We start from the raw sequence: 23650 nt of genomic DNA on the forward strand, positions 1-23650 counted from the left end.
ATACAGAGCATCAACTATGAACAGTGTCCTTCACATGCTGATATCCAAGAGAGGGAGTTACACAGTCACAAGATGGAGGAATATAAAGCAGTATTCAATGTTTAGTTCAGATTAGCTCCGCGTCAGAAATGATCATGCTTGTCATATGTCTATCTCCATAGAGGCTGAATCATCATGTTAATCACATAGCTATCATATGCCTAAAACAGTCCTGATGCGCTTCTAGGTAATCATACATCCTGTCATGTACACAGCTACAGTTGATACCTTTGTTATCATGTGTGCTCTGATATTGGAAGAGTACATTCAGTATTTTCCCAACAGTTATTGATCATCTTTGTTTCCCAATTTGCTTTTCCAGAAGTAATCCTTACATTCAAATATGTACAACATAGTCGTTTTAGCTAAAATACAGAAATATATTTTTGAAAATGCGTCAACAAGTTTTGAAGATTCCGTTCCCTAAGTGTTTTTGTTTGTTGTTTTATACTAAGCTCAAAAACCCTAACCCTAACCCTGACCCATGTCTTCCCAGATTTGGGGCGCGGTGGAGCACGGAGACATCGGCTGCACCCGAGGGGGAGGCCAAAATGCCCTGGCGGTGTTCTCAGACGCTGGACTGCTCTTCGCTTCCAGCACCGGGCTCCAAACTGTTTTTAGAAAAGGTAACTACGAGCTTGGAGCCACTACGCGCTCAACCCTGGTGTTTGGTGAATTTGGGCTATTACAATATTGTAAAAATGTTAGTGATATGTCAAGTTGGCCTTGTTTTGATTATTACATGTTGACTTTACCCACTGAATTCACTTGTTATCCACTAACTTTCCCTCAAGCTGGTAAGCAAAACACAGAGTAGTTCACGGGATAACTTTATATCCTGTGTTTTAATCAAATTCCCTTCTTGTTCTTGTCAACTTATATGAGTCATTATAGTTATTATTGCTTCATTTTTGTATTAGCAATTAAACATGTCTCTCAATTAAATGAATGAGGAGACAGGGGCAAATTCTTTAAAATATTGTTGTATAATGTGTTAAGGTTGAGCAGCGCAGGGAGGTCCCAAGTGCAGACAGACGATTGTTTAACAGCAAAAAAAACTTTATTCAAGGCAACAGGATCAACAAAAAACCGGACAGGAACTCTATCTCCCTCTAAGCACAAAAAGGAACCCACAAAACCCCAACAGAAAACAAGAACTTAAATACACACATGGCCAATCAAGACAAGACACAGCTGGGGAGGGGAGGGAAAACACAAAGACACAGGTGAACAGAATCAGGTAATCACACAGGAGGGAAAACACAGACAGGAAACAAATACACACATGACAGACAGGGGGTGTTTCTCAATCGCGAGTAAAGCTGCTTCAGAGCCACTATTTCAAGCATACTACGTCATCGAGTGCCGCCGAAGTACTGTTCCAATCTCCAGTATACTTGGAAATCTACCGAGCCCGGCGTACTCCGTTTGGAGAAATATCGAGTGTGCACATGAGTAGACTTCGCGGTCTTAAAATCCCCACAATGCTTTGCGCACGGACCAATTTCCCCAAATCTGTGGCGGAAGATGTAAGGCGGGGCCTCTCATATGACGCACACCTGCACACTTGCTAGCGTGTTCCTCTCTTTGTTTTCCGAATGTCAGGAAGTATTCTTGACTCGCTTCTGTGCTACCAAGACATGTGCTACCAAGCAAGCGTACTCGCGATTGAGAAACACCCAGGGGGTGAACATCCTTGAATGAAAAACAGGAAGCCGACAGTCCTTGACAATTCCAAAATAAAACATAAAATAAACAGATCCTAACATAATGACCTGTTTTAATGAGATACAAGCTGTTTTTGTGACCTTTTCCTCGAGTAATAAACATCAGATGGATATTGAAATAGTAGCACATACAGTATACTGTGTAGGTAATGTGTCTTTCTCACCTTTTGTTACAGTAAGCTGTTGGAGTCAAAGTGTTGTTTTGTAGCTGAAGGCCATGTTTACACTGTGTGTTTGCTAAAAGTAAAGAAATACTGGAGCTTCTATACTGTTGAATTTGACAAACAGTAACTCATATGACGGCTAATTTAATGCCAACATTGTTGCATTGATAGCACGCTTTGGATAGCAGTCATCCTTTGCCTATATGCATACAAAAGAAAAGAGAAAGTCATGTTAAACTCTCATGGGGCACTAAAACTGTCCACTTAAACCGTCAAATTCCTGTAACTAAAATTATTAATAGGAAAGCACGTTTTTTTAGTTTGAACATTTCCGTTTTACATTTCTTACATTCTTGAAATACGGGAGGCACAATATCTTTTTTTAAATAACTGGTCATATTTGATCATATTTATGTAATTCAAAAAAAAGGATTTATATGATAAAGGTACTGATTAGCAAAACAATGATCTATTGTACATTAAAAAGACTAAGGACGTCTTTCTCCTCTGATCAGCTCTGAAGTGTCCAGGCAGTGCCAGAAGGAGGCGCTCTGCTGAAAAGCTGCAGCGTAAAGCCCAGCTGGGTGAGTAAAAAGATTAAAATAACTGCATTAATTGTCTGATTATGGAAAAAAGAAATTCAAAATGACTAGCTAATATTTTATTATTTTTGGGGTTTTAGCAAAACGTTGCCTTTTGACTCATCCAGCACAAAGAAACATTCAATCCAGTTTGAGTTGTTGCACAGCTTGGTTGGTCAAATAGGACATTCAGCAGTCTGCTCTTTTCCGCTAGCTGTCTGCTGCTAAGGACGCTCTTATCAGTGTGTGTTTACTTTTCGTTGTGTGATTTACCTGTATATAGACTTCTAGCAAAATGTTTTACTTTGTATTTTGTATTTTTGTATTGTATTATATATTTTGCATTGTTGGAGGAGCTTAGGTCAGAATAATTTCATTGCCATTTCTACACTGTAGCTATGTGCATATGACAATAAAACCTTTGAAACTTATTGAGAGACCACTTGCCGTCATATCCATCTGCAGAAGTAGTCTGGTCATTTAAACAATTTTTCAATTAGAAAACACCCTGGAATACTGGTTATTTTTATATTTGCGGGATGCACGAAACGGGTAGCAGAAGAAAACCGACAGGAGGTAAACAAAAAAGTGACCACAGTTAGGGTAGTCAATACAATCTTTTGCGTATGAATTCTGCTCACCCTGTCTGTGTTATTTTCCCATTAATGACCGACTCCCTGCACATCTTCCCTTTCCTGGTTTTTGGTGCTGGGACAGTACTGTATAGAAAGTGAGGAAAAGCAAATCCTACATTAACACAGTGTAAAAACAAAACTAGGCAACCACTGATGAGCAAAAATATAATTTGGTCAGAAACCCATCAGACGTTTTCTTTTAAGCAATTATTCAAATGAAAAATAGAAGTAGAAGTACAGATACTTGTGTTTAAAAATAGTCTGGTAAAAGTAGAAGTACTGACTAAACTTCTTTACTCAAGTGAAAGTAAAGAATATGGGCTTCGAAATGTACTTAAGTAAAAAGTACCCATAACTACCAGCTGTTTTAAAGAGTACCTGACCTCTCTTTATATTAATAGAACAATAATGTCATTGTTAGCTAATGAATGTTTCGATGCTGAACAACGGCAACATGACAACGTTTTCACAGAAGAGCAGGAAATGATGGATACACGGATTGTGTTCAAATCAATAGGCACGCAATGACTCTAAATAATAATGATCACACCACCAAACACACATTCAAACTAAAGTAACCAGCCTGTTTTGAAAATGTAAGATGTAGAAAGTACAGGTATTTGTGTTCAAAATGTAAGAAGTAAAAGTAAGAAGTAGTGGAGTAAACTACTGATACCAGAAACATTTACTTATGTACAGTAACGAAATATTTGTACTCCACTATTTCCCACCTCCGGCACTGATGACTGTGTTCTGCCCCCCCGCAGAGAGTCATTACAAAGAGAATCTGCAGCGCCGCTGCTGTAAGGACGGCCTCAGGGAGATCCCCATGCCGTACTCCTGCACACGGCGCTCCCTCTACATCACCGAGGGCTGGGAGTGCATGAACGCTTTCCGCTACTGCTGCACCACCTACAGGAACCAGGAGAATCACACAGAGATTCCCACCATCCCACCACCTTTTACAACACCTCCGCCCACCGCCACCACCCCTCAACCCATATCCACTCGTTATCCCACTTTTTTTTTGGATGGTTGGTTTGGTAAGGACTCTACCTCAACCTTTTCCCATTCTGCAGTTAGCTAGATATGTTGAGACATTTAAACATCTTTCTTTGAAATGAAGCGGTATAATGTTTTTAGGGTTGCTTTATTGTGTTAGCATGCTGACAAATGCTAATTATCACTAAACACAAAGTACAGCTGAGGCTGATGGGAATGTTTTTAGTTTTGTAGGTTTTTGGTCACAAACTAAAGTATTAGACGGATTAAGAAAGTAGCTGATGCTGTTGCTGAATGAAAAGTCAGGGATACATCAATTCATCATGGGCATCAGGCTAGTTGGTTTGAAAAGTAAATCCAATGTGGAAGTGCCTAAAACCTATATTTTCTCTAATTGCCAACAGAGTCAGATTGTATAGAAGTCTATAAGAAAATTAACTTAGCAATCATGAGTTTATGGTCTCAAGAGTTAGTTTGAGTATTCCTTACGATCTTCATTTGTAAATGATGGCTGTCCGTTATTTTGAAAGGTAAGAACACTGACTGAGGGTAATCTAACTCTACTTTAAAATAGTTCACAGCACGCCTCCTCTTCATTTGACTTTGTAGTAATCTTTGGCTTAAATCACTTTGTGTGTTTCATGAGGAAGGTTCTTACTGATCTTTTATTTCAAAGACAATTCCTAACCTTTTTCTGTGCAGGGAATTGTTGTAGTGCTTGGGTTGTGGACTTATTAACAACGTTGAGATTCATATTTTTAGAGACGTCTAATCATATATAAATGTGTTCACATAGGTCGCACTAATTTGGAACCGCACAGCGTAGATGCTATAGAACAAGAAGAGATTATTTATCCATCAAGAGAACTGACTGGGGTAATGAAGAATGTTGACCGGCCAACCCAGGCAGACAGAGACGGGTGAGTGAGATATTAGAGGTAACATCAGAGGCAGAAAAAGCTCTCTAATTTAATAATAATAATACAATAACACATAGTATTTTTATAGAGCTTTTTCAAAGACGTTTTACATTACATTACATGTAACTCAGAATACAGAACATATAAGAAAGGCTGAGCCACTTACTAAAGGTGAGGTCTTACTAAGAGGAAATATGAAGGGTATATTTCAAGGTTGTTATGTACATTTGTTATTGTGCTTTTTTCTTATCAACTTAGATTTTTTAGAACATGTTTTCAATTGTATTTACTGAGTTTCTTTGTAAATTGGGCCTATTAACACATGAATACTGTGTAATATATTTGAACATATATATTTAAGAAGTACAATATAAGACAAGCAGAAGTTTATTATACTTAAGTCATTCTACTTTTTTAATTTGCTGAGTGAGGGCCGATTCAAAATGGTTGTTGACCTGCCAACCCAGGCAGACAGAGACGGGTGAGTGAGATATTAGAGGCAGAAAAAGCTCTCTAATTTAATAATTATAATACAATAATACATGGTATACTGTATATATACTTGTTATTGGACACTTTTATCCAAAGCGACTTACATGCATTCAATAGTTTACCTGTAGGTATCTGCTAGAACACCATCACTCTTTAGTTTTGGTTTATATAAGTGCAATTCATTAATTATTGTAATGCAATAAGGTTGTTACAGGTTGAAAGCTGTTCGGGAGCAGTGTGAAAATAATGTAAAATATTGAACAAGCTATCATAGGGACGAGGTGGGGGTGGACGAGGAGGGGGCGGACGAGGAGGAAGAGCGGGAGTATCTGGATGAGACTCAAGTTAGTCTACGATCCAAGTTCTACGAGTCTTGGCTGTGGATGGATGTTGACCTGCCAACCCAGGCAGACAGAGACGGGTGAGTGAAATATTAGAGATAACATCAGAGGCAGAAAAAGCTCTCTAATTCAATAATTATAATACAATAACACATGGTAATGCAATTTATTAATTATTGTACTGCAATAAGGTTGTTAGGGGAGCAGTGTGAAAATAACCTAAAATAGTGAACAAGCTATCATCATAAGGGACGTTGTTAAAATGATAATGCTAGTTTCTAAATTAAAACAGCATTTAACCTTTCATTCAATTAAAATGCTGTCTGACGATTTCATTTTCACTTGAACTGTGGCTTGAACCAATTAAAAATGGTGCTTCATTCTTTATATTATATTTTTATTTTGATTTATAATTGAAAAGCTGTCCATTATACATCACGTTGTTTGAAAATGTGCTAGAAAATTGCACATTTTTCTATATATAACTTGAATGAATAGGACAAATGTAGTCTATTGTTTATTAAGCATTTTACTTTCCATAGGATGCCCGTCCGAGTATGTGCAGATGATACTCTTTCCCTCTCACTTTAAAGTTTATATCAACCTTTTAATTAAGTCCCCATAGATAAATGCAAGTAATATAGTATAAACCTCACTTCTTGAACCCTCCAATCTAAAAAATAGATCTTACTAAGAATGTTAAACAGACATTCGTGTTGGTACCAAATGCAGATTCTGTATGTGTGCAATGTCAACCGAGTCTCATGGCATTTCGTGTTATAGTCACGAAATGTAATCTATTGATTCGTGTTCACCAACAGGATTTTCTCATTTTTTTCGTGTCACAGAGAACGATTTTAAAAGCAATAATAACAAATTAGAAGGAAAGAAATATTTAAAAATACAGATTTCAGTATTCTGAGGCTCTTTGCCCCATTTATTTTCCTCGCGGATGGCAAAAAAAGTCAAAATTATACAATTTAAAATAAAAACAATAATCGTGGCTTGCTATTGAGTAAGAAAATGTTTTTATGAACCACACAGCTTCCGGTCTTCCAAGACCCGACCGGACAAAAAGACGTGGTGCAGGCACGAAACATACTACCAATAGAAATACATTGCTTTTAAAAGCGCCCTGTGTGACACGAAAAAAATGAGAAAATCGTGTTGGTGAACACGAATCAATAGATCACATTTACCTTGTGACTATAACACGAAATGCCGTGAGACTGGGTTGACAATGTCCTTCTTTGCACTGTGAAAAACATCAGCTAAACCTCATGAAACTGGTGTATGTTGAAGGGTAAAAAATCTTATATCTGTGGTTTTGAACACATTAATCTGATCAACAGGATGGCGTCTGTGAACGTTGACCACCCTTTACCTGACAGCATCACAGAATGGGGGGTTCTGGCCGTAAGCGCCTCACCTCACACAGGTATGAGAGGCAGGGGGCTGAGATGGTAGTCACAATGTGGCTCTTACTTTTTTTGTGACATTTAACAACACCTGCCATTCTATCTTCATCCATATCTCTATATATATATATTCTCAATAATCTATTAAGCAACCTGTGACACTCATTTGTTTCACTTTATCGGAAAAAGCTGACAACTTTCATTGATTTAATAGTTGCATTACTTTATGTGTGAATCCTAACAAGTCTAATTCTTAACAGTAATATAAAGCAAAGGTTGAACAAATATTCTCATTCTGCAAAAAACATCCTGACTAAAAGTTGAATCTCTAAACTCAAATGATGAAGAAAAATGCTACAAATATATTCATACATTTTCAGAATCCCTGATGTTTTTCTGAATGTCCGCAGGTTTCTGTGTAGCTGAGCCTTACAACGTCAAAGCATGGAAACGTTTCTTCGTTGATCTGAAGCTGCCGTATTCAGTGGCGAGGAATGAGCAGGTCGAGATCAAGGCTGTGGTCCATAACTACGGCTACGACGAACTGCATGTAAGAAAATCACCACAAAACTATACTAATGGATGCAAATATGCAACATGAGTAGCCTGATAAATAAAAACTAAAATCTCTAAAACTGAAAAATATATATTATGTGAGGCTTTAGGCTAAATGCTAATTCTAGCATTGTAGTTAAACATTTTTAGCAGCTAATAATTGCTCCTTATTTTGTATTTGAAACTGAGGCTGATAGGAATCAGTATTGCAGGTATTTACTTGTCATTTACCCAAAAGTTACCCAAAAATTTCCCTTACCATAGAACCACGAAAGTGGCTCTTATGGTGTCTAAAGAGGAAAGGTCAGGGGATCACCAATAAAACCCTTGCTTCAAAAAACGCTTGGTGTCCACTCAAACTTAATTCAATAAAATAAGTAAAATATCTTGTATATAGACTCTCCTTGCTTTATTTTATTTGTATTACTTTCACTATTTTATCTATTTGTATCTGTGTTATTGTGTTGCACTGTTGGAGGAGCCTGTGACCTAATATTTTAATTCACATAACTACACTGTAGCTATGTACACATGACTACCCTGTAGCTATGTACACATGACTACCCTGTAGCTATGTACACATGACAATAAAGCCTTGAACCTTGAACCTAAGTCTTGATTGAATAAATCTTATGAATGGTTCTGTTTAGGTGAGGGTGGTTCTGATGAAGACAGAGGGCATGTGTAGCATTGCCTTTAAAGACAGACACACACAGGAAGTGATGCTGGCGGCCGGCGCTTCTGTTGCGTTGCCTTACACCATCGTACCGCTGGTGGTGGGGAAACTCCCTCTGGAGGTGATGGTGGTAGCCAGAGGCGCAATGGGAGGAGACCGCATCCAGAAGCTTCTAAATGTGGTGGTGAGGAGATCTTGATGATGAAGATGGGATGGCAGTTTAATCACGGTGTTAACAGGAAGCCAGGAAGTTTTTTCTAAAACTGTTTCCTTTTCCGAAACAGATGGATGGAGTCCAGAAGACTGAAGTTTGGAGTGCGGTGTTGAACCCGTCGGCTGAGGGAGGTAAGGAGATTGCAGCGATGCATCATACATTTTCAACCGCATGTTGAATGAGACTTCATGTTTCCACCATGCTTTCTCAAAATGAGTTGATTCATTCTCTAGTGTTTTGTTGTTGGCCGAGTGACAAATTATAACCTTTTCCCTTCATCCATTTACTTATTGTTTTTAACAGCATTTTTCCTATTTTTTATTTGTTGGCATCAAGTTTAAACTGTCAGGGTTTGGGGTAAGGCAGGACCCAAATGCAGTAATAAGGAGAAGGGTTCAAAGTAGTGATGGCAGTTTGACACTGAAGCTTCGAACGGAGCTTCAACCCTGGACTTCCTATTCCATAGAAGCAGTGATTCGAAGCTTGCTTCAAATCACGTGACATATGACGTCCGAACCAGCAACTGCTTCAAATCACGTGACATATGACGTCCGAAGCACCAACTGCTTAATTTCCTGAATGAATCACTTGACTGGTTTGCGGTCCAATCACGCGATTCAATGCACTGCCTCGTCTCTATTCTGACAGGTGACAGGTTGAAACAGTTTCGAATTTGAGCGCTTCAACACTTTATAACCGCTCTAAACAATGAGCAATGTGTGGGTTGTTGTCGTAGTTTGCGTTGTTGCTGTTGAGTTGTTGTTGGTATTGCATTTTAATTGGATCATTATAGAGCAAGCCAGGAAGAAAGATAGGTCGTTCTGGCTCGGAGAACACTTCGAAATGTGGAGAACTTGTGAACAAAAAGACACTTAACACTAATATGAAAACCATGTTACTAACTTAAGGTATAGATAGCCCAGTGGATAGAGCCGGCGGCCCGAAGCGACGATGTCCTCCGCCCAGCTGGTTCAAAGCCCGGAACAGATGAACTTTTAATCATTCCTTTTCAACTTTAATACTTTATTAACTGATAAAAGGCCCTCTCCGCCCAAACAAAATTCCAGCACTCTCTAGTCTCTTCTCAATAACCCAATACGCACAATTATCAATCTTTAATTGCAAATAGAACATGATATTCAGTCTTGTGTGTGTGTACATCGAATATTTTTCAAGGCAAAGATACGTTAAACCCACTGCAGCCTTGCACTTCGCCAGGAGAGGTCGCTGTAACTGAAGCTTCGAGAAATTAACCTATTTCCGACACAATTGTCCAAGTGGTTCGATGCTTCATTCAAAGCTTCATTTTGCCATCACTAGTTCAAAGTATAACTAAAAGTGAGCTTTATTAAACAAAAGCTGATGCAAAGAAAAACAAGAAACAACTAAACATTAACAAGACCGGGGAACAAGACAGACATGAACAACCTTACTAGCATGGTACAGACAGGTAACCAGGACAAAAAGACGACGACCGTACATGGAGCAAAGGGCAAGACAAGACTAAATACACAGAAGGGTAATCACAGGACAAGACACAGCTGGGCAGGGGAGGCAGAAACAAAAGGGCAACAGGTGAACACAATCAGACAATCAGGAGCAGGAGGGAAGCTAAAGACAGGAAGGCAAACACAGGAACCAAACAAGACACAAGGAGGAAAACATTTCAAAATAAAAGGTGGAAAATGGCAACATAAATCCAAAACCATGACATAAACTAGTGGACGTGTTCTTTCAGAAATAAAACTAAAAGACCTAACCTGAAATGATATAATTAACCACATATTGGTGTCTTCATGATGTAAGGAGTGGACCTCTTTAGGTTCTGGTTTTAAATCATGGGGTGTTAAATGTTTCTCTCTGTTTCTGTCCACTTCAGGAACTCAGACGGTTAGTGTGGCCAGGGTCAACCTGGACTCAGTTGTGCCAAACTCTGTACCAGAGATGTTCATCAATGTGAGAGGTAAGTCAATGTGAGAGAGGGGATTAAGCTCAAGAAATGAACCTATAATTCTCCCATTCCTGACTCCTCTTCTCCCCTCCAGGTAATGTGTTGGCAGACAGCATTGATAACTCCATCAGCGAGGACTCTCTGGCCTCCCTGATCAGGATGCCCGGCGGCTGTGTGGAGCAGAACTTGGCCAGCATCACTCTGCCACTCATCGCCACCCTCTACCTAGAGACCACCGACAGCTGGGAGAGTGTCGGCGTGCAGCGCAAAGCTGAGGCTCTCCGCTACATCAGGAGAGGTGAGAGAGAGGGAAGGAAACACGTGGAGGAATGAGAGATGGATGAATCCAGAAAAGTAAAATTGATGATTGATGGCAATGTAGATGCCATGGATATAGATAGATCATGTTGTGGATGGATGGGTGGATGGATGAATGGATGAATGAATGAATGGATGGATGGATGGGTGGATGGATATCTGAGTAAATGAATGGCGAGTCAGCTATAGAAAATCAGGATGGTTGATGGATAAACTGCAGCATTTGTGGACAGATCGATAGCTAGTTAGCTAGATGTATGATTGATGATTTTAGAACATGCTTTGTTTTGACCACTATCCTTCACATCACATCTTTAATTTCTTCCATGTTGTTTCCAGGCTATGAGACCCAGCTGGCGTACAGAAAGAGTGACGGTTCTTATCCCCCCTACATGAGGGAAGGCGCAAGTACATGGTACTCTCAAGATTTTACATTTTACATATTTACTTCAAACTCTTAACACATGAGCTGATTTCAAAGAAAATGCACTTCTCTGTGGACTGACCTGCATACGATATTTAGAGATCTATAAAATATGAAATGTTCTTGTAGCTTCATCCATTAAATACTGTTGGGAAGATTAAAAACGTGGGTTTAACCTGTTACGCACGGCCCCCCCCGGTACCGGGCGCTTAAACGCGTCATTTGCAGGAAACAACGTCTAAGGAATCTTAATATTTAATAAAACTATGAATGTTTTATATCCATGTAACGGGAAGAAACTCAGCTAACTGATCTTTTTAATTTTTCTTTCCAAAAAAACCCCACAATGCTAACACTCATTCTCTGAATTACCCACGAGCGAAAACATTTAACCTAAAACGGCACTTAAACTCACTCTAACTCCCTTATTACTTATCCTAGATGCACAGCCAACCACTCGTTTTTGGTGTCCTGGAGACACTGAATCTAGTGGTGCCCTCCGCAACACTCAGTGATAAACATTTGCGACGCTATAAACGAAAGCGTACATCATAACATGTGGAGCTAAGTAGCTAGAAACGCTAACATGGCTTACCTTGGTCAAAACTGGTCTTCAATGGCATTAAAACGATAAAAAAAACGATGCTGCAGTTAATCCATAGGTTCATCCAATGTATCTGTGCCCTCTTTGAAATTATTTCTGATAATTCATAAGCAATAAAACTGCTTTTTAGTTTCCAAATCCCAGAGGGAGAGATCGCTCCACTCTAACCTAGATTTACATGCGCGCAGCCCCCACCTTTTCTCTTTACAATGAGTGTGTATGTGGGCCTCCCCCTTCGATTCTATTGGCTCTAACGGTCAGAAAGGTGTGTCAACCATCAAAATCGAGCAAGGGGGGCCAGAGATATAGAAAAAAAACCATTTTCACCCAAATCACCTCAGAGGTGGGGTGGTTTTGGCTAAATCTCACTAAAAAGGTCAAATGTCACTTGTTTTGCATCAATCTTGATACAGGGTACTTATTATATGTTGTACTTTGGATTCCTAAAGCTTTTAGTCTACTAACCCATCATCCAGGGGTAGTTTTCACTATCTGTAAAAAATAATCTTTGGACGGACACTATAATTTACAGTTTTTTACTATGTAAAATCTGAATTTTCTTTAAAATAAAAAACATTTATATTGATTCTGACACTTCTACATCCAACTCACAGATGTAACCTTGCTTTGATAAAAGAAATTATTCATATAACCCTTTTAGAAGTTAAGTTGTAGTCATTTGTTTTGGGCATGTCATTTTTGAGCCTGAAACATGAAAAACAGGCTAGGTGCTTAACAGGTTAAAAGTGACCAAATGAAGGCTAATCACTATCCACCTGACTTTCAGGATCACAGCGTACGTGGTGAAAGTGTTCTCCATGGCTCCCTCCATCGTTGGAATCAACGAGCAGCAAGTGTGCGAGCCCCTGCTCTTCCTGGTCAACAACAAACACAAGATGTCTAGGGGGAACTTCGTAGAGGACAACCCAGTTTACAGCACCACCATGACAGTAAGACACACTTAAAAATACACCATGGCCCAATTCCAAACTGACCCATACACCCTACTTCCACATCATTTGCGACAAAATATTTTTGCGGTTTTATTCCTCCTTTTTGTCCAAGAGATGCTGATTCAAAACCATGGTCAATAACTTTTACAACAGTCCTCTTTCTGCTGGATGGAGGGGAGTTTGTCCCAAAGCTTGCTGCTATATGCCCTACACCTTAGAGAAGAAGCCTCATTCAGCTGTGTGTGTGATTACAGACAAAGTCGGAGTGTGTAGGGGTCGGTTTGGAATTGGTACTCCGTCATCCTTTTGATAATTGATGTAATCTCTATCCACAGGTTTTCTTTCTTATCTCCCTCCTCGTTGTCCTTTTGTCTTGTAACCTTTCAATTCATTAAAGTGAATGATTATCAGAACAAGACACACCTCCTACCAAATAGATTAACAATCAAAACGTACAGTATCTAGGTTCTCTATTTATTGTATTCTATTACTCTTTCTCCAGGGCGGTCTTCGTGGAGATGACCCTGAGACGACCCTGACCGCCTTCGTCCTGATAGCACTCGCCGAGGCCAAGCATGCCGGGATCAGCTGCGTTAGTCCAAGCGTAAAGGTAATTCACACAGAAACATTACTGCAGAGTTGGTTCCCTGTTGTCTGTTTCCTGTGGAGCTCTTACAAATATGTACCACCATGTCTGTCTGCTGTAGGTAGTTATCAGTAAGAACAGCTGAATGCCTGAAGAGAGCGCTGGTGACGACGGGCAGGAGGCCCTACACTGTGGCCATCGCCTCCTACGCACTGGCTCTGCTGGGGAAAGATCAAAACTACAACCCGACACAATCTTTACTCAGTGCTGCAGCTCCAGGTAGCTCATACACTCACACATGTTACATTTGTACAGTACGGATAATGTTACCTTTTGTCATTATCTGTCTTTGTGTGTCCTGTTCAAGTTCTCTCTCTCCGAGTGACATGTCTGTTTTTATGTTGTGTCTTTGTGTGTTCCCACTATTTGTGATTGTCTGACCTGCACTGATCCTATCCACCTGTGTCTAATCACCTGATGCCCTTTTCTTTTTGCCTACCCTCTCCAGCTGTGTCTTTTCAGTTTATTAAGTCCTTTTTGTATATGCTTGAATGCAAACTCTGCTTGCTATTCCCCCCTGTCGCTCCCTTTGTTTCCATGTGTTCCCTCTGTGTAAAGAGACTCTGAAAGTTTCAGGAAAAAAGATTCTCTCACTTTTTGTCCTGATCCATTTATATAAAAACCTGAAAATGACCTGATCAGATTTTGGCCACTTTATGATGTCATAACGATGTTTTGGCTTGTGTAACCATTAGCCAATCACCAATCAAGGTAACCCCCCCCCCCCCCACCCCCTTATCACCTGAATCTCCTCCTAGAGCTCCATTGAGTTATTTTTAACCAAATATCTCTCAGAGGGGCGTGGGGAGGGGCTCCTTATTTTCATCTAAAGTAACAGACAGAGAATCAGCACTTTGGAAACAGGGCTGAAACAGAGGGGATTATGGGATGCTGCAATGATCTGTTTGGTATTTGGAGCCAAACACTTCAGAGACATGTTTGTATATATCTGAGACCTATAATACATTGATGAAAAACAGTATAATAGGGGACCTTTAAAGCTAAGCTAAAGTGCTTCTGAACTGAACTCTTCACTGTGTCCTGTCTCCTGCAGGTGGCAGCCACTGGCCCGACAGTAAGAACACCTTGTTCACCTTGGAGGGGACCGGCTACGCCCTGCTGGCTCTGGTCAAGTTGGGACGCATGGAGGAAGCTGCAGCGCCGTTTAAATGGTTGAACAGCCAGCGGAGGAGAGGGGGGGGCTTCGGCTCCACTCAGGTAACAGCCGGTAGAGTTTGGTGTGATCTGCAAATCCAATTTCTTGTTCCGCTTAATTCACCTGGTCAGGTCTTTGATAACTGCATCCACTTTATTTTGCCTTGCTCATTCATATCAAAGTCAACTTTATTGTGAATCTTTCAGTTTGTGTGTACAGACAGAGAGATCAAAATACCGTTTCCCACAATCCCGAATACAATAACAAAGATATATAAAAAATATATAGGCCTACCTATATACACAATCAACAGACACATTTATACATATGCACACATTTAAGACATAAATAAAACCACAACGATCAATATATACAAAATAACAGTCACTTCAATAACTTTAATATCCATTGAGAAATAAGGGAAACACCTCTCTGGATAATGCTAAATACGCCAACAGCAACATAAAATAGAGCAATCAGTGTTTGATTTTAGACTTCACTCTGCTTGCTGAATAATATGATTGCCATTTTTGTATGAGGTATCTTAAAGTAAATATATATCTAAAAAATGAAATTAAGTGACCAACACTTATTGGCTTTGGGTTTCTTACTCACTGAAATATCCAACACTAATCATTACAAAATAATGTTGACATTGCGAAAATTCTCATTATCAATGTTAGAAGATGTTGTTACTCAAAATGTGGGAAATGTGTCCAATGAAATTCTTGAATCTCTCTTCTCTATCCTCTCCCAGTCCACCATGGTGGTGCTTCAGGCTCTGTCAGAGTACCTGATCCACAAACCTCCTCCTGCTGATCTCAGTCTGGACGTGGACGTCAGGTTAAGAGGACGCAAGGAAATCCGTTACCATTTCAGCCCCGAGAATTCCTACGCTGCTCGCTCCTCCAGGGTGAGAGACATGAAACTACATGTTAAACCAGGAAGGTTCATCAGTAGAGACACTGAGTGTATCAGGGTGTTTCTCTGTTGATGTTTAACACGGCTCACAGTTCACTTTAACCTCATCAAACTATGGGTGCACCTGTGCCAAAAACAACAACAGATCTATTTTTCATGAACTTCAAATGTCTTCTTCTGTGCTCTTTTCCGTAGCTGCCTGCTGGTCTGGATTTGGAAGTGGAGGCTCGAGGGAATGGACAGGGAATACTGGAGGTATGATCACATTTTATGATTTTATTTTAAACATAAAGTCCCATATGTATAATCAATAATAATAATAATAAAACATTTAAATTCTAAGCGCTTTTTCAGGTGCTCAAAGACACTTTACAGTGGTGATAAAAAGGAATACAATAAAATAAAAACATTAAAACAGCAACACAATGAATGTAATCATTGGTACAATCACATGGCCAAAACTGTAGATAAGGATTGGTATAATTTAGATTTCATTACATGATGAAACCCATACAATACAGAAATACAGAAGGATTTACTTTCAAATTCTCCTTTTTTTTCTTTTTCCATTTTGAATTATTTTAATGATTTTGTTTTCCTTGTGTTTCTCCAGGTTGTGACTTATTACAACCAGCTGCATGAGGTCGATGAGAAAATGCCCTGCAAAGACTTTGAGCTCAAAGTCAACATAGAAGAATCCAGCGGTAACTCAATATATTTTCAATACAATAAAACAACATACCCAAATGCAGTATATTGTCATGTACACATAAATCCACTACTAGGCAACCCAACCTCAGACCATTAAATGTTTTGTTTATATCCTGTACCAGAAAAACCTCCAGCAGATGTAGAGAAGTCCTACCAGATCACCATCAAAGTGAGGTGAGTTTTTGTTAACGTCTTAACCTTTTCTCACCTTTGCTCAAATTAAACAAGTTCAACAAAACTACTTAATTACCCTTTGATTGGTTTGTTTCTCCCCCACAGGGCTTTAGGACCTAGAGATGTCCGGATGGTGGTTCTGGATATCAGTCTGCCCACCGGCTTCACTCCAGAAAACTCCGACCTGGAGATGGTAATCGGCCTTCAGATCATCCAGTTTAAAGTGTTGAGTGTATTTCCAAATATGAAACATTCATAGAAAAATGCAATAGGAAAGTTAAAGCCAAAAGAGATGCTTTATACATTCAATGCAGAGTTTTTTGCTTTTATCTTGGAAAAACATGAAGTGATGTTTCTGACATAAATAGTAATCTCCCATGTTCACAAGAATGTTAAATGTTTGTTACTGGTAAGTTACTGTTGGGTTTATTGACATGTCTTAACTTACAGATAACAGAGGATATATTTTAAGGTGAAATATGTCACTTGATTGTGTTTCAGAGCTAAATCTCAATCAATCCCTTTAAGATAATACGTGATAATATGAGAGGCCTGGTTTTCTAACTCTAACTCTGTGTATATGTGTGTGTTTGTTAATACAGTTGTCAAACTCCGTGGACCATTACATCAATGACTTCAAGTTCGTTGATAACCTGAGTGACAGAGGCTCTCTGATCATCCACCTGTTCAAGGTTTGTTTGCAAAGAGAGGGAGTTTGTGCACATTGAAAGCTGTCCTTCGATAAAGCAGGTAACTGAATCTTCTGGATAATTTTGCTTAGTTAAACCCAGAAGAAGTCGTTTATACAGAACTTTGAATTTGAGGAAATTCAATATTTTACACAGCACAAAAAAACCTTCTCTCTTTAATGTCAATTTGTATGTGCCCTTTCTTAGAAGTAGGTTTACAGAGTTATCTGGATAACTTTGCCAATCAAAACCCAAAGCAAGTTATTTTTAGAACTGTACACAGATCTGTTATATCAAAAAGCCAGTAAAGCAACTCTTTGGAGCTTAAGCTTGCTAACTTGTCTGTAATGGTTGTTTATCTTCTCTGTTGCACTAAATGATCTTCCTCCTCTCTCCTCGTGTCAGGTGTCTCACAAAGAGCCAGAGATCCTGATCTTCAGGCTGCAGCAGAGGTTCAAAGTGGGCCTCCTGCAGCCGTCCTCAGTCACCGTCTATGAGTATTACAACCCAGGTAACATCCTGACCAGCACAGATTACATCTAACTACTGCAGAACTCAGAATACATCCTCTGTTCTTTCAGACATCCATTTTATAAGATTTTCGAATCTATAAAGTTATTGCACATTTTGGAATGTAAAATAAACACAATATGTGCCTGTGAAACTTAGTGAGGCACCATAAAACGTAGAAAACTCACGTTAAGTACAAATACAATACTTGAATAGATGTAGTTACTTTCATCATCTTGTCAAGATCCAATGCATGTGACAAGTTTTAGACCAAACAAAAGGCCACATATTGACTATTTAGACAATGCTCAGTTTATTCATTTTAAATGATATATTAAAAGTGAATATTGCATCTCTCAGTTTGATGCTGACAGGCTGTGTCTCTACTCTCTGTCAGATCACCGCTGCACTCACACCTACACCCCCAGGGAGGACCGAGAGGAGCTCACTCAGATCTGCAAAGACAACGTCTGCCGCTGCACGCAGGGTGAAGTGTGCACGAGTCTGCAACACAGCGTCAGATCCTTTGTGTGTTCATGGTGTGTGTTAAAACAATTCCCTGTTTAAGTTTCCATTTGCTCATAATCTCCAGGTGACTGCTGCGTCCCAAAGAGCGAAAGTGAAAGATTTCTGAACAAAGAAAGAGAGACGTTTGCCTGCACGACTCTACACCACGGTGAGATACACTGTCACACCTTTGCAACTTTGACACACACACATACACACACACACACACACACACACACACACACACACACACACACACACACACACACACACACACACACACACACACACACACACACACACACACACACACACACACACACACACACACAAATGCACACAGCTGAGGTTAACACCGGTCACAACAAGTCTTCATTGTGTTATAACCAGTCAAAAGCTTTTACAATACTCCAATTTGAGTGGCAGAAACCTTGCCAATATATATTTGTATTTATTGAAAGACTGCTGCATTAAACCTCACAATTAAATGATCACCATAGGCTATCTATGGCTTCTTAAAACCGTTATTACTTCACCTATAATATGTTGTGTGAATCCTCAATATCCTGTCTTGATTGATAACAGTAACTTAAATTGTAGAATATGTTTTACAAAATACAGTGAAAAAGGATCAATAGTAATCTTCAATGTTATACAAAAACTGCTAATAGCTCTTGAGTAGTTGAAGGCTAAATCCAGTACATCTACAGATCAAAAATAATATAAAATGAAAGGATTGAATCTGTCAAGCCACGCATTTGTAGTAATTATTTTTTGGCTGGTAGAATTTGTTGCAGAATTTATAATAGGGTTTGAAAATATAGACATTCCCTTTTTACTTTTTTCTTATTAGGATGCGCTATTTTTTGTAGACATGACAGTTTTGACCCCACCAAACATTATTACTAATCCTCTCTTAACCATGAAAATAACCAACAAGAAATGACACCTGTTTTCTTGTGCTTCAGTTTTCCAGGTGAAGGTGCTGAGTGTGACTCAGAGTTACTACGACAAATACGAGATGGAGATCACACAAGTTATCAAGCTGGGTGAGTCTGTGGTTTATGGTTAACAGGTTTTTATGTCAAATTAAGGTATTGTAAGAACATAATTGCCCCAGTACAAGATATCTACCAAGTAAAATACTTTAATGGAATACTTCACCTACAAAACACATTTGTATATCAATCACTCACCCTTAGTTACTTTGAATTCTTGAAAATAACCAGAGAACAGTCTGAATGTTTTAAAATAAATGGGGGATGTGTCAGCAACAGCAAAACTGTATAAAAAAACGTTACCATCTCTGACATAAATCAAGCTGTATGAACAAATTCTCATTTATATTCTCACTACTTACCGTACATGTGCATTTTCATATATTAAATCCAACAAAACGTTTCTTCCAATACCATTTTTCAATTGTTTGTTGGCATTGAAATGTTATTTTCTGCTGTATTCCAACATTCAGAGGAGAATTCCCATTGGCTTTTTTGTCAAAGGAAAGATTGATAGCTTCGGGGTCGGCCTAAAAAATACATCATCACTCCACCTCTCTATAATGCCTCTGTACATAAACTGAACCTCTTCCTGCTTCCCTCCAGGTGTGGAGTCTGGAGTTGAGGTGGGTCAGAAGAGGGTCTTCATGTCTCACGGAGGCTGCAGAGATGACCTGAACCTGCAGCAGGGCTCCCAGTACCTCGTCATGGGGCCCAAAGAGGACCAGTGGAACATCGACACTGACACCAACAGGTGAGAAAAACATTAAATACACCTGTTGCATAAAATATGTGTAGCTACTCAACTTCTAATAAAGGAAGTTACTAAGAGTGTAAGTGTGTCTCATCACTCTGACACGTTAAGTCCAGTTCTGTGATGTTTAGGATCGGAAATGATTTTAATGATAGGAAAACCTGCCTTTCATTATTCAGGCAGAAGACTATACACCAACAATGATACACATGAGCACATACTACAGTTTAAAAAAGCAGAAATAAAATCTGATCTGACAGAAAATGCTCCGTTTTAATTCAGTTTTATTTTGTCGACACTGACAGCAACAGGTGAGCAGCAAAAGGATAAATCGACTTGATACGTAAAATATGCTGAGTGAAGAATTGTTGATTCTAGGAGTTGAAGTTTACTTATGATACAACAGAGGGTTGGAGGTTCTCACTGTACATATTTGAGTTTTTAGAAAAATATAATAAAGCAGTCATATATGGCTAATGTATCTTAAAGGGGACCTATCATGCAAAATGCACTTTTGTACGTCTTTTATACATGAATATGTGTCCCCGGTGGAACTCACCAAGTGTCAGAAAACACAACCCTCTCTATTTTCCTCCATACCCAAATCTCTAAAAAAGGGGCTGCAACGGATCTGATAAAAACTGATCCAGATTTGAACACTGTCCTGACGTCAGGACGGTGGCGCTACGGCTATTGGGCCAACTCCACCAATCAGGAGGAGACAGCCACGGCCATTGCCGTTCGAAAGCGCTGGAGAGGCTGTAGTACATATGCCAGGCCTCTAGATGGTGCTGTTGCTCACAGAATCAACCCTTGCAAAAACAGAGCTAACATTTTTCAAATTGAGCGAAATGAGGCATGGCTAAAATGCATGATCTGTTTGGTATTTTGAAAAAAAAAAAGTATAAATATGCCTTATATAGGTATGGTCCTACACTATATTATTATAATATAGCATGATAGGTCCACTTTAATTTGCTATCATGAAAACTGTATAAAAGAAGTACAAGAGTCATGCTTGCAGAAAACTGTAGGCTCTTCTATAGAACTTAACATTATACCGGTATGCCAACATATTAAAAGTCATGCCATCCTGAAAATCTAACTCAATTAATTAACAGGTAAATCTACTGGCAGCCATGTTTGTTTGCCCATATAAGGGGTAGAGAGAAAACTTCCTTCCTAAAGACAAACTTTCTAAATGGTGTCTTGATTTTCATTTCCCATACAATCCATCAAGTTTTAAGTTATTTATTAAAACAATTACAGAGAGGCAATTAACATTTTAGATGTGGATCTTTTTTCAACAATGCTCAATGAAAATGTATAAAAAAGAAAATAATGCAAGTAAAACAAAATTAGATAAGAAGTCCTGAAATTAAGACGTAGGGATACATAAAAACAATGATTTAATTGTTAAACACAGTAATTGCAAATTAATTAACTCTAAGGTAAACCGTTACTATATGCTTAATCCAAATTATAAATATGTACACAGAAGTGACAACAGTTTTGAAAACAGTTTAACCTGTTTCACGCCTTCCCCCCGGTACCGGGCGGATAAACGCGTCATTTGCAGGAAACAACGTCTAAGGAATCTTAATATTGAATAAAACTATGAATGTGTTATATCCATGTAACGGGAAGAAACTCAGCTAACTGATATTTTTAATTTTTTTTTTCAAAAAAAACCCACATTGCTAGCACTCAGCCTCTGAATTAGCCTCAAGCGAAAAAAACGTAACATACTAAGGCAACTAAACTCACTCTAACTCCCTTATTACTTATCCTAGATGCACAACCAACCACTCGTTTTTGGTGTCCTGGAGACACTGAATCTAACGGTGCCCACCTCAACACTCAGTGATAAACATTCGCGACGCTATCAACGAAAGCGTACATCATCACATGTGGAGCCAAGAAGCTAAACATGTAAATATGGCTCACCTTGGTCAAAAGTGGTCTTCAATGGCATTAAAACGATAAAAAAAACGATGCTGCAGTTAATCCATAGGTTCATCCTATGTGTCTGTGCCTTCTTTGAAATTATTTCTGATAATCCATAAGCAATACAACTGCGTTTTAGTTTCCAAACTCCAGAAGGAGACATTCCTCCAGTTTAGTTTCGCTTTCCACACGCGAAGCGGCAACATTTTTTCTTTATAATGTATGTGTATGTGAGTCTCCTCCTTCGATTCTATTGGCTCTAACGGTCACAAGGGTATGTCAACCAACCAGATCGAGCAAGGGGGGCCAGAGATAGGTCAAATCCACCCAAATGACCCCAGATGGCCCAGTTTTTGGCTAAATCTCTCTAAAAAGGTCAAATTTCACTTGTTTTGCATCAATCTTGATACAGGGTACTTATTATATGTTGTACTTTGGATTCCTAAAGCTTTTAGTCTACTAACCCATCATCCAAGGGTAGTTTTCACTATCTGTAAAAAATAATTTTTGGACGGACACTATAATTTACAGTTTTTTACTATGTAAAATCTGAATGTTCTTTAAAATAAAAAACATTTATATTGATTCTGACACTTCTACATCCAACTCACAGGTTTATCATTACTTTGAGAAAAGATTATTAATTTAACCCTTTTAGAAGGGAAGATATGGTCATTTGTTCTGGGAATGTCATTTTCGAGCCTGAGACCTGAAAAACAGGCTCAGAGTGGAACAGGTTAACGAAAGTATATAATGGTAAAAGGACAGTTTAATGTGCCATTAGTGAAACTGCAGTGTAAGACACATACAAGTTATTTTGAAGAAGGGTGCAGATGCAAAATACAATCTAAACTGTGTGAACTCGTCTCCTTCCTCCCTGTCTGTCAGGTTCATCTACATGTTGGGGAAGGACACCTGGGTGGAGCGCTGGCCGACGCCTACAGAGTGCTCCAGCAGTCCTGAACTGCAAGCTAAATGCAAGACCCTCCATGATACTGCAGATAAACTCTCTGTCAACGCCTGCAGGCTGTATAGCTGTGGGAGATGCAACTGCACACCTTCACATGTGCCACTGTGAAGACAACTGTGCACGTAAAGATGCAAAGATCATTTTAGGGCTAAAGCCTGTAGAAAAGGGATTGAATAACATGTTGTTTGTGTTTCAAAATGTAAAGAATTAACTGTAGGTGCAGTTTTTGTTTGTCAACCCGTACCCATACAGTTCTTTTGTAACTGTAATGATATCATAAAAGTAAAGACTTAATACGACTAGCTGCCACAAATGAATAAAACATCACAGCTTCATTATTATAGCTTTTATTCAATGGTTCAAAGGAGTATGCCTAACATAACAAGAGCTCAAATATAAAGTACTGTTGACAAAGGTTTAAGTACAACATGATATAGCAAAACACATCGGTCTGTATACTCTTCATTTCAAATTGAAAGGTTGTCTCATGTTTTACAAGTTAACAAGTTAGTTAAATTGTTGTATTTTTGGTAAAATGGAAAGGGTGCACAAGGGTGTCTCTTATTCCCTCTGAATAATGACATGTAGAGTCGTATCTATCTACTCCGTGCTTAAACACCAATCCAGAGAACAAATAAAAGATTTAAAAAGTG

General features: G+C 39.0%; 1 protein-coding gene across 1 annotated transcript in view; it reads left to right on the forward strand.

The window, feature by feature from the left end:
* Positions 1–23650, forward strand: part of LOC117482108 (venom factor-like) — a 41357-nt gene extending 17707 nt beyond the window's left edge. Inside the window, exons 15-43 of the mRNA XM_034130115.1 lie at positions 536–665; positions 2446–2514; positions 3914–4189; positions 4945–5068; positions 5496–5549; positions 5826–5981; positions 7254–7339; positions 7730–7869; positions 8525–8734; positions 8835–8895; positions 10644–10727; positions 10810–11013; positions 11373–11448; positions 12849–13011; positions 13517–13618; positions 13726–13879; positions 14715–14878; positions 15574–15729; positions 15933–15992; positions 16351–16441; positions 16571–16622; positions 16728–16815; positions 17225–17314; positions 17717–17822; positions 18219–18308; positions 18414–18497; positions 19297–19377; positions 19933–20080; positions 22916–23650. Coding sequence (XP_033986006.1) covers positions 536–665; positions 2446–2514; positions 3914–4189; positions 4945–5068; positions 5496–5549; positions 5826–5981; positions 7254–7339; positions 7730–7869; positions 8525–8734; positions 8835–8895; positions 10644–10727; positions 10810–11013; positions 11373–11448; positions 12849–13011; positions 13517–13618; positions 13726–13879; positions 14715–14878; positions 15574–15729; positions 15933–15992; positions 16351–16441; positions 16571–16622; positions 16728–16815; positions 17225–17314; positions 17717–17822; positions 18219–18308; positions 18414–18497; positions 19297–19377; positions 19933–20080; positions 22916–23105 — 3489 coding nt within the window. The 3' untranslated portion in view covers positions 23106–23650. The remainder of the gene's footprint in view (positions 1–535; positions 666–2445; positions 2515–3913; positions 4190–4944; positions 5069–5495; positions 5550–5825; positions 5982–7253; positions 7340–7729; positions 7870–8524; positions 8735–8834; positions 8896–10643; positions 10728–10809; positions 11014–11372; positions 11449–12848; positions 13012–13516; positions 13619–13725; positions 13880–14714; positions 14879–15573; positions 15730–15932; positions 15993–16350; positions 16442–16570; positions 16623–16727; positions 16816–17224; positions 17315–17716; positions 17823–18218; positions 18309–18413; positions 18498–19296; positions 19378–19932; positions 20081–22915) is intronic.

The sequence above is a fragment of the Trematomus bernacchii genome, unplaced genomic scaffold (assembly GCF_902827165.1).
Source record: "Trematomus bernacchii unplaced genomic scaffold, fTreBer1.1, whole genome shotgun sequence".
NCBI lineage: Eukaryota > Metazoa > Chordata > Actinopteri > Perciformes > Nototheniidae > Trematomus > Trematomus bernacchii.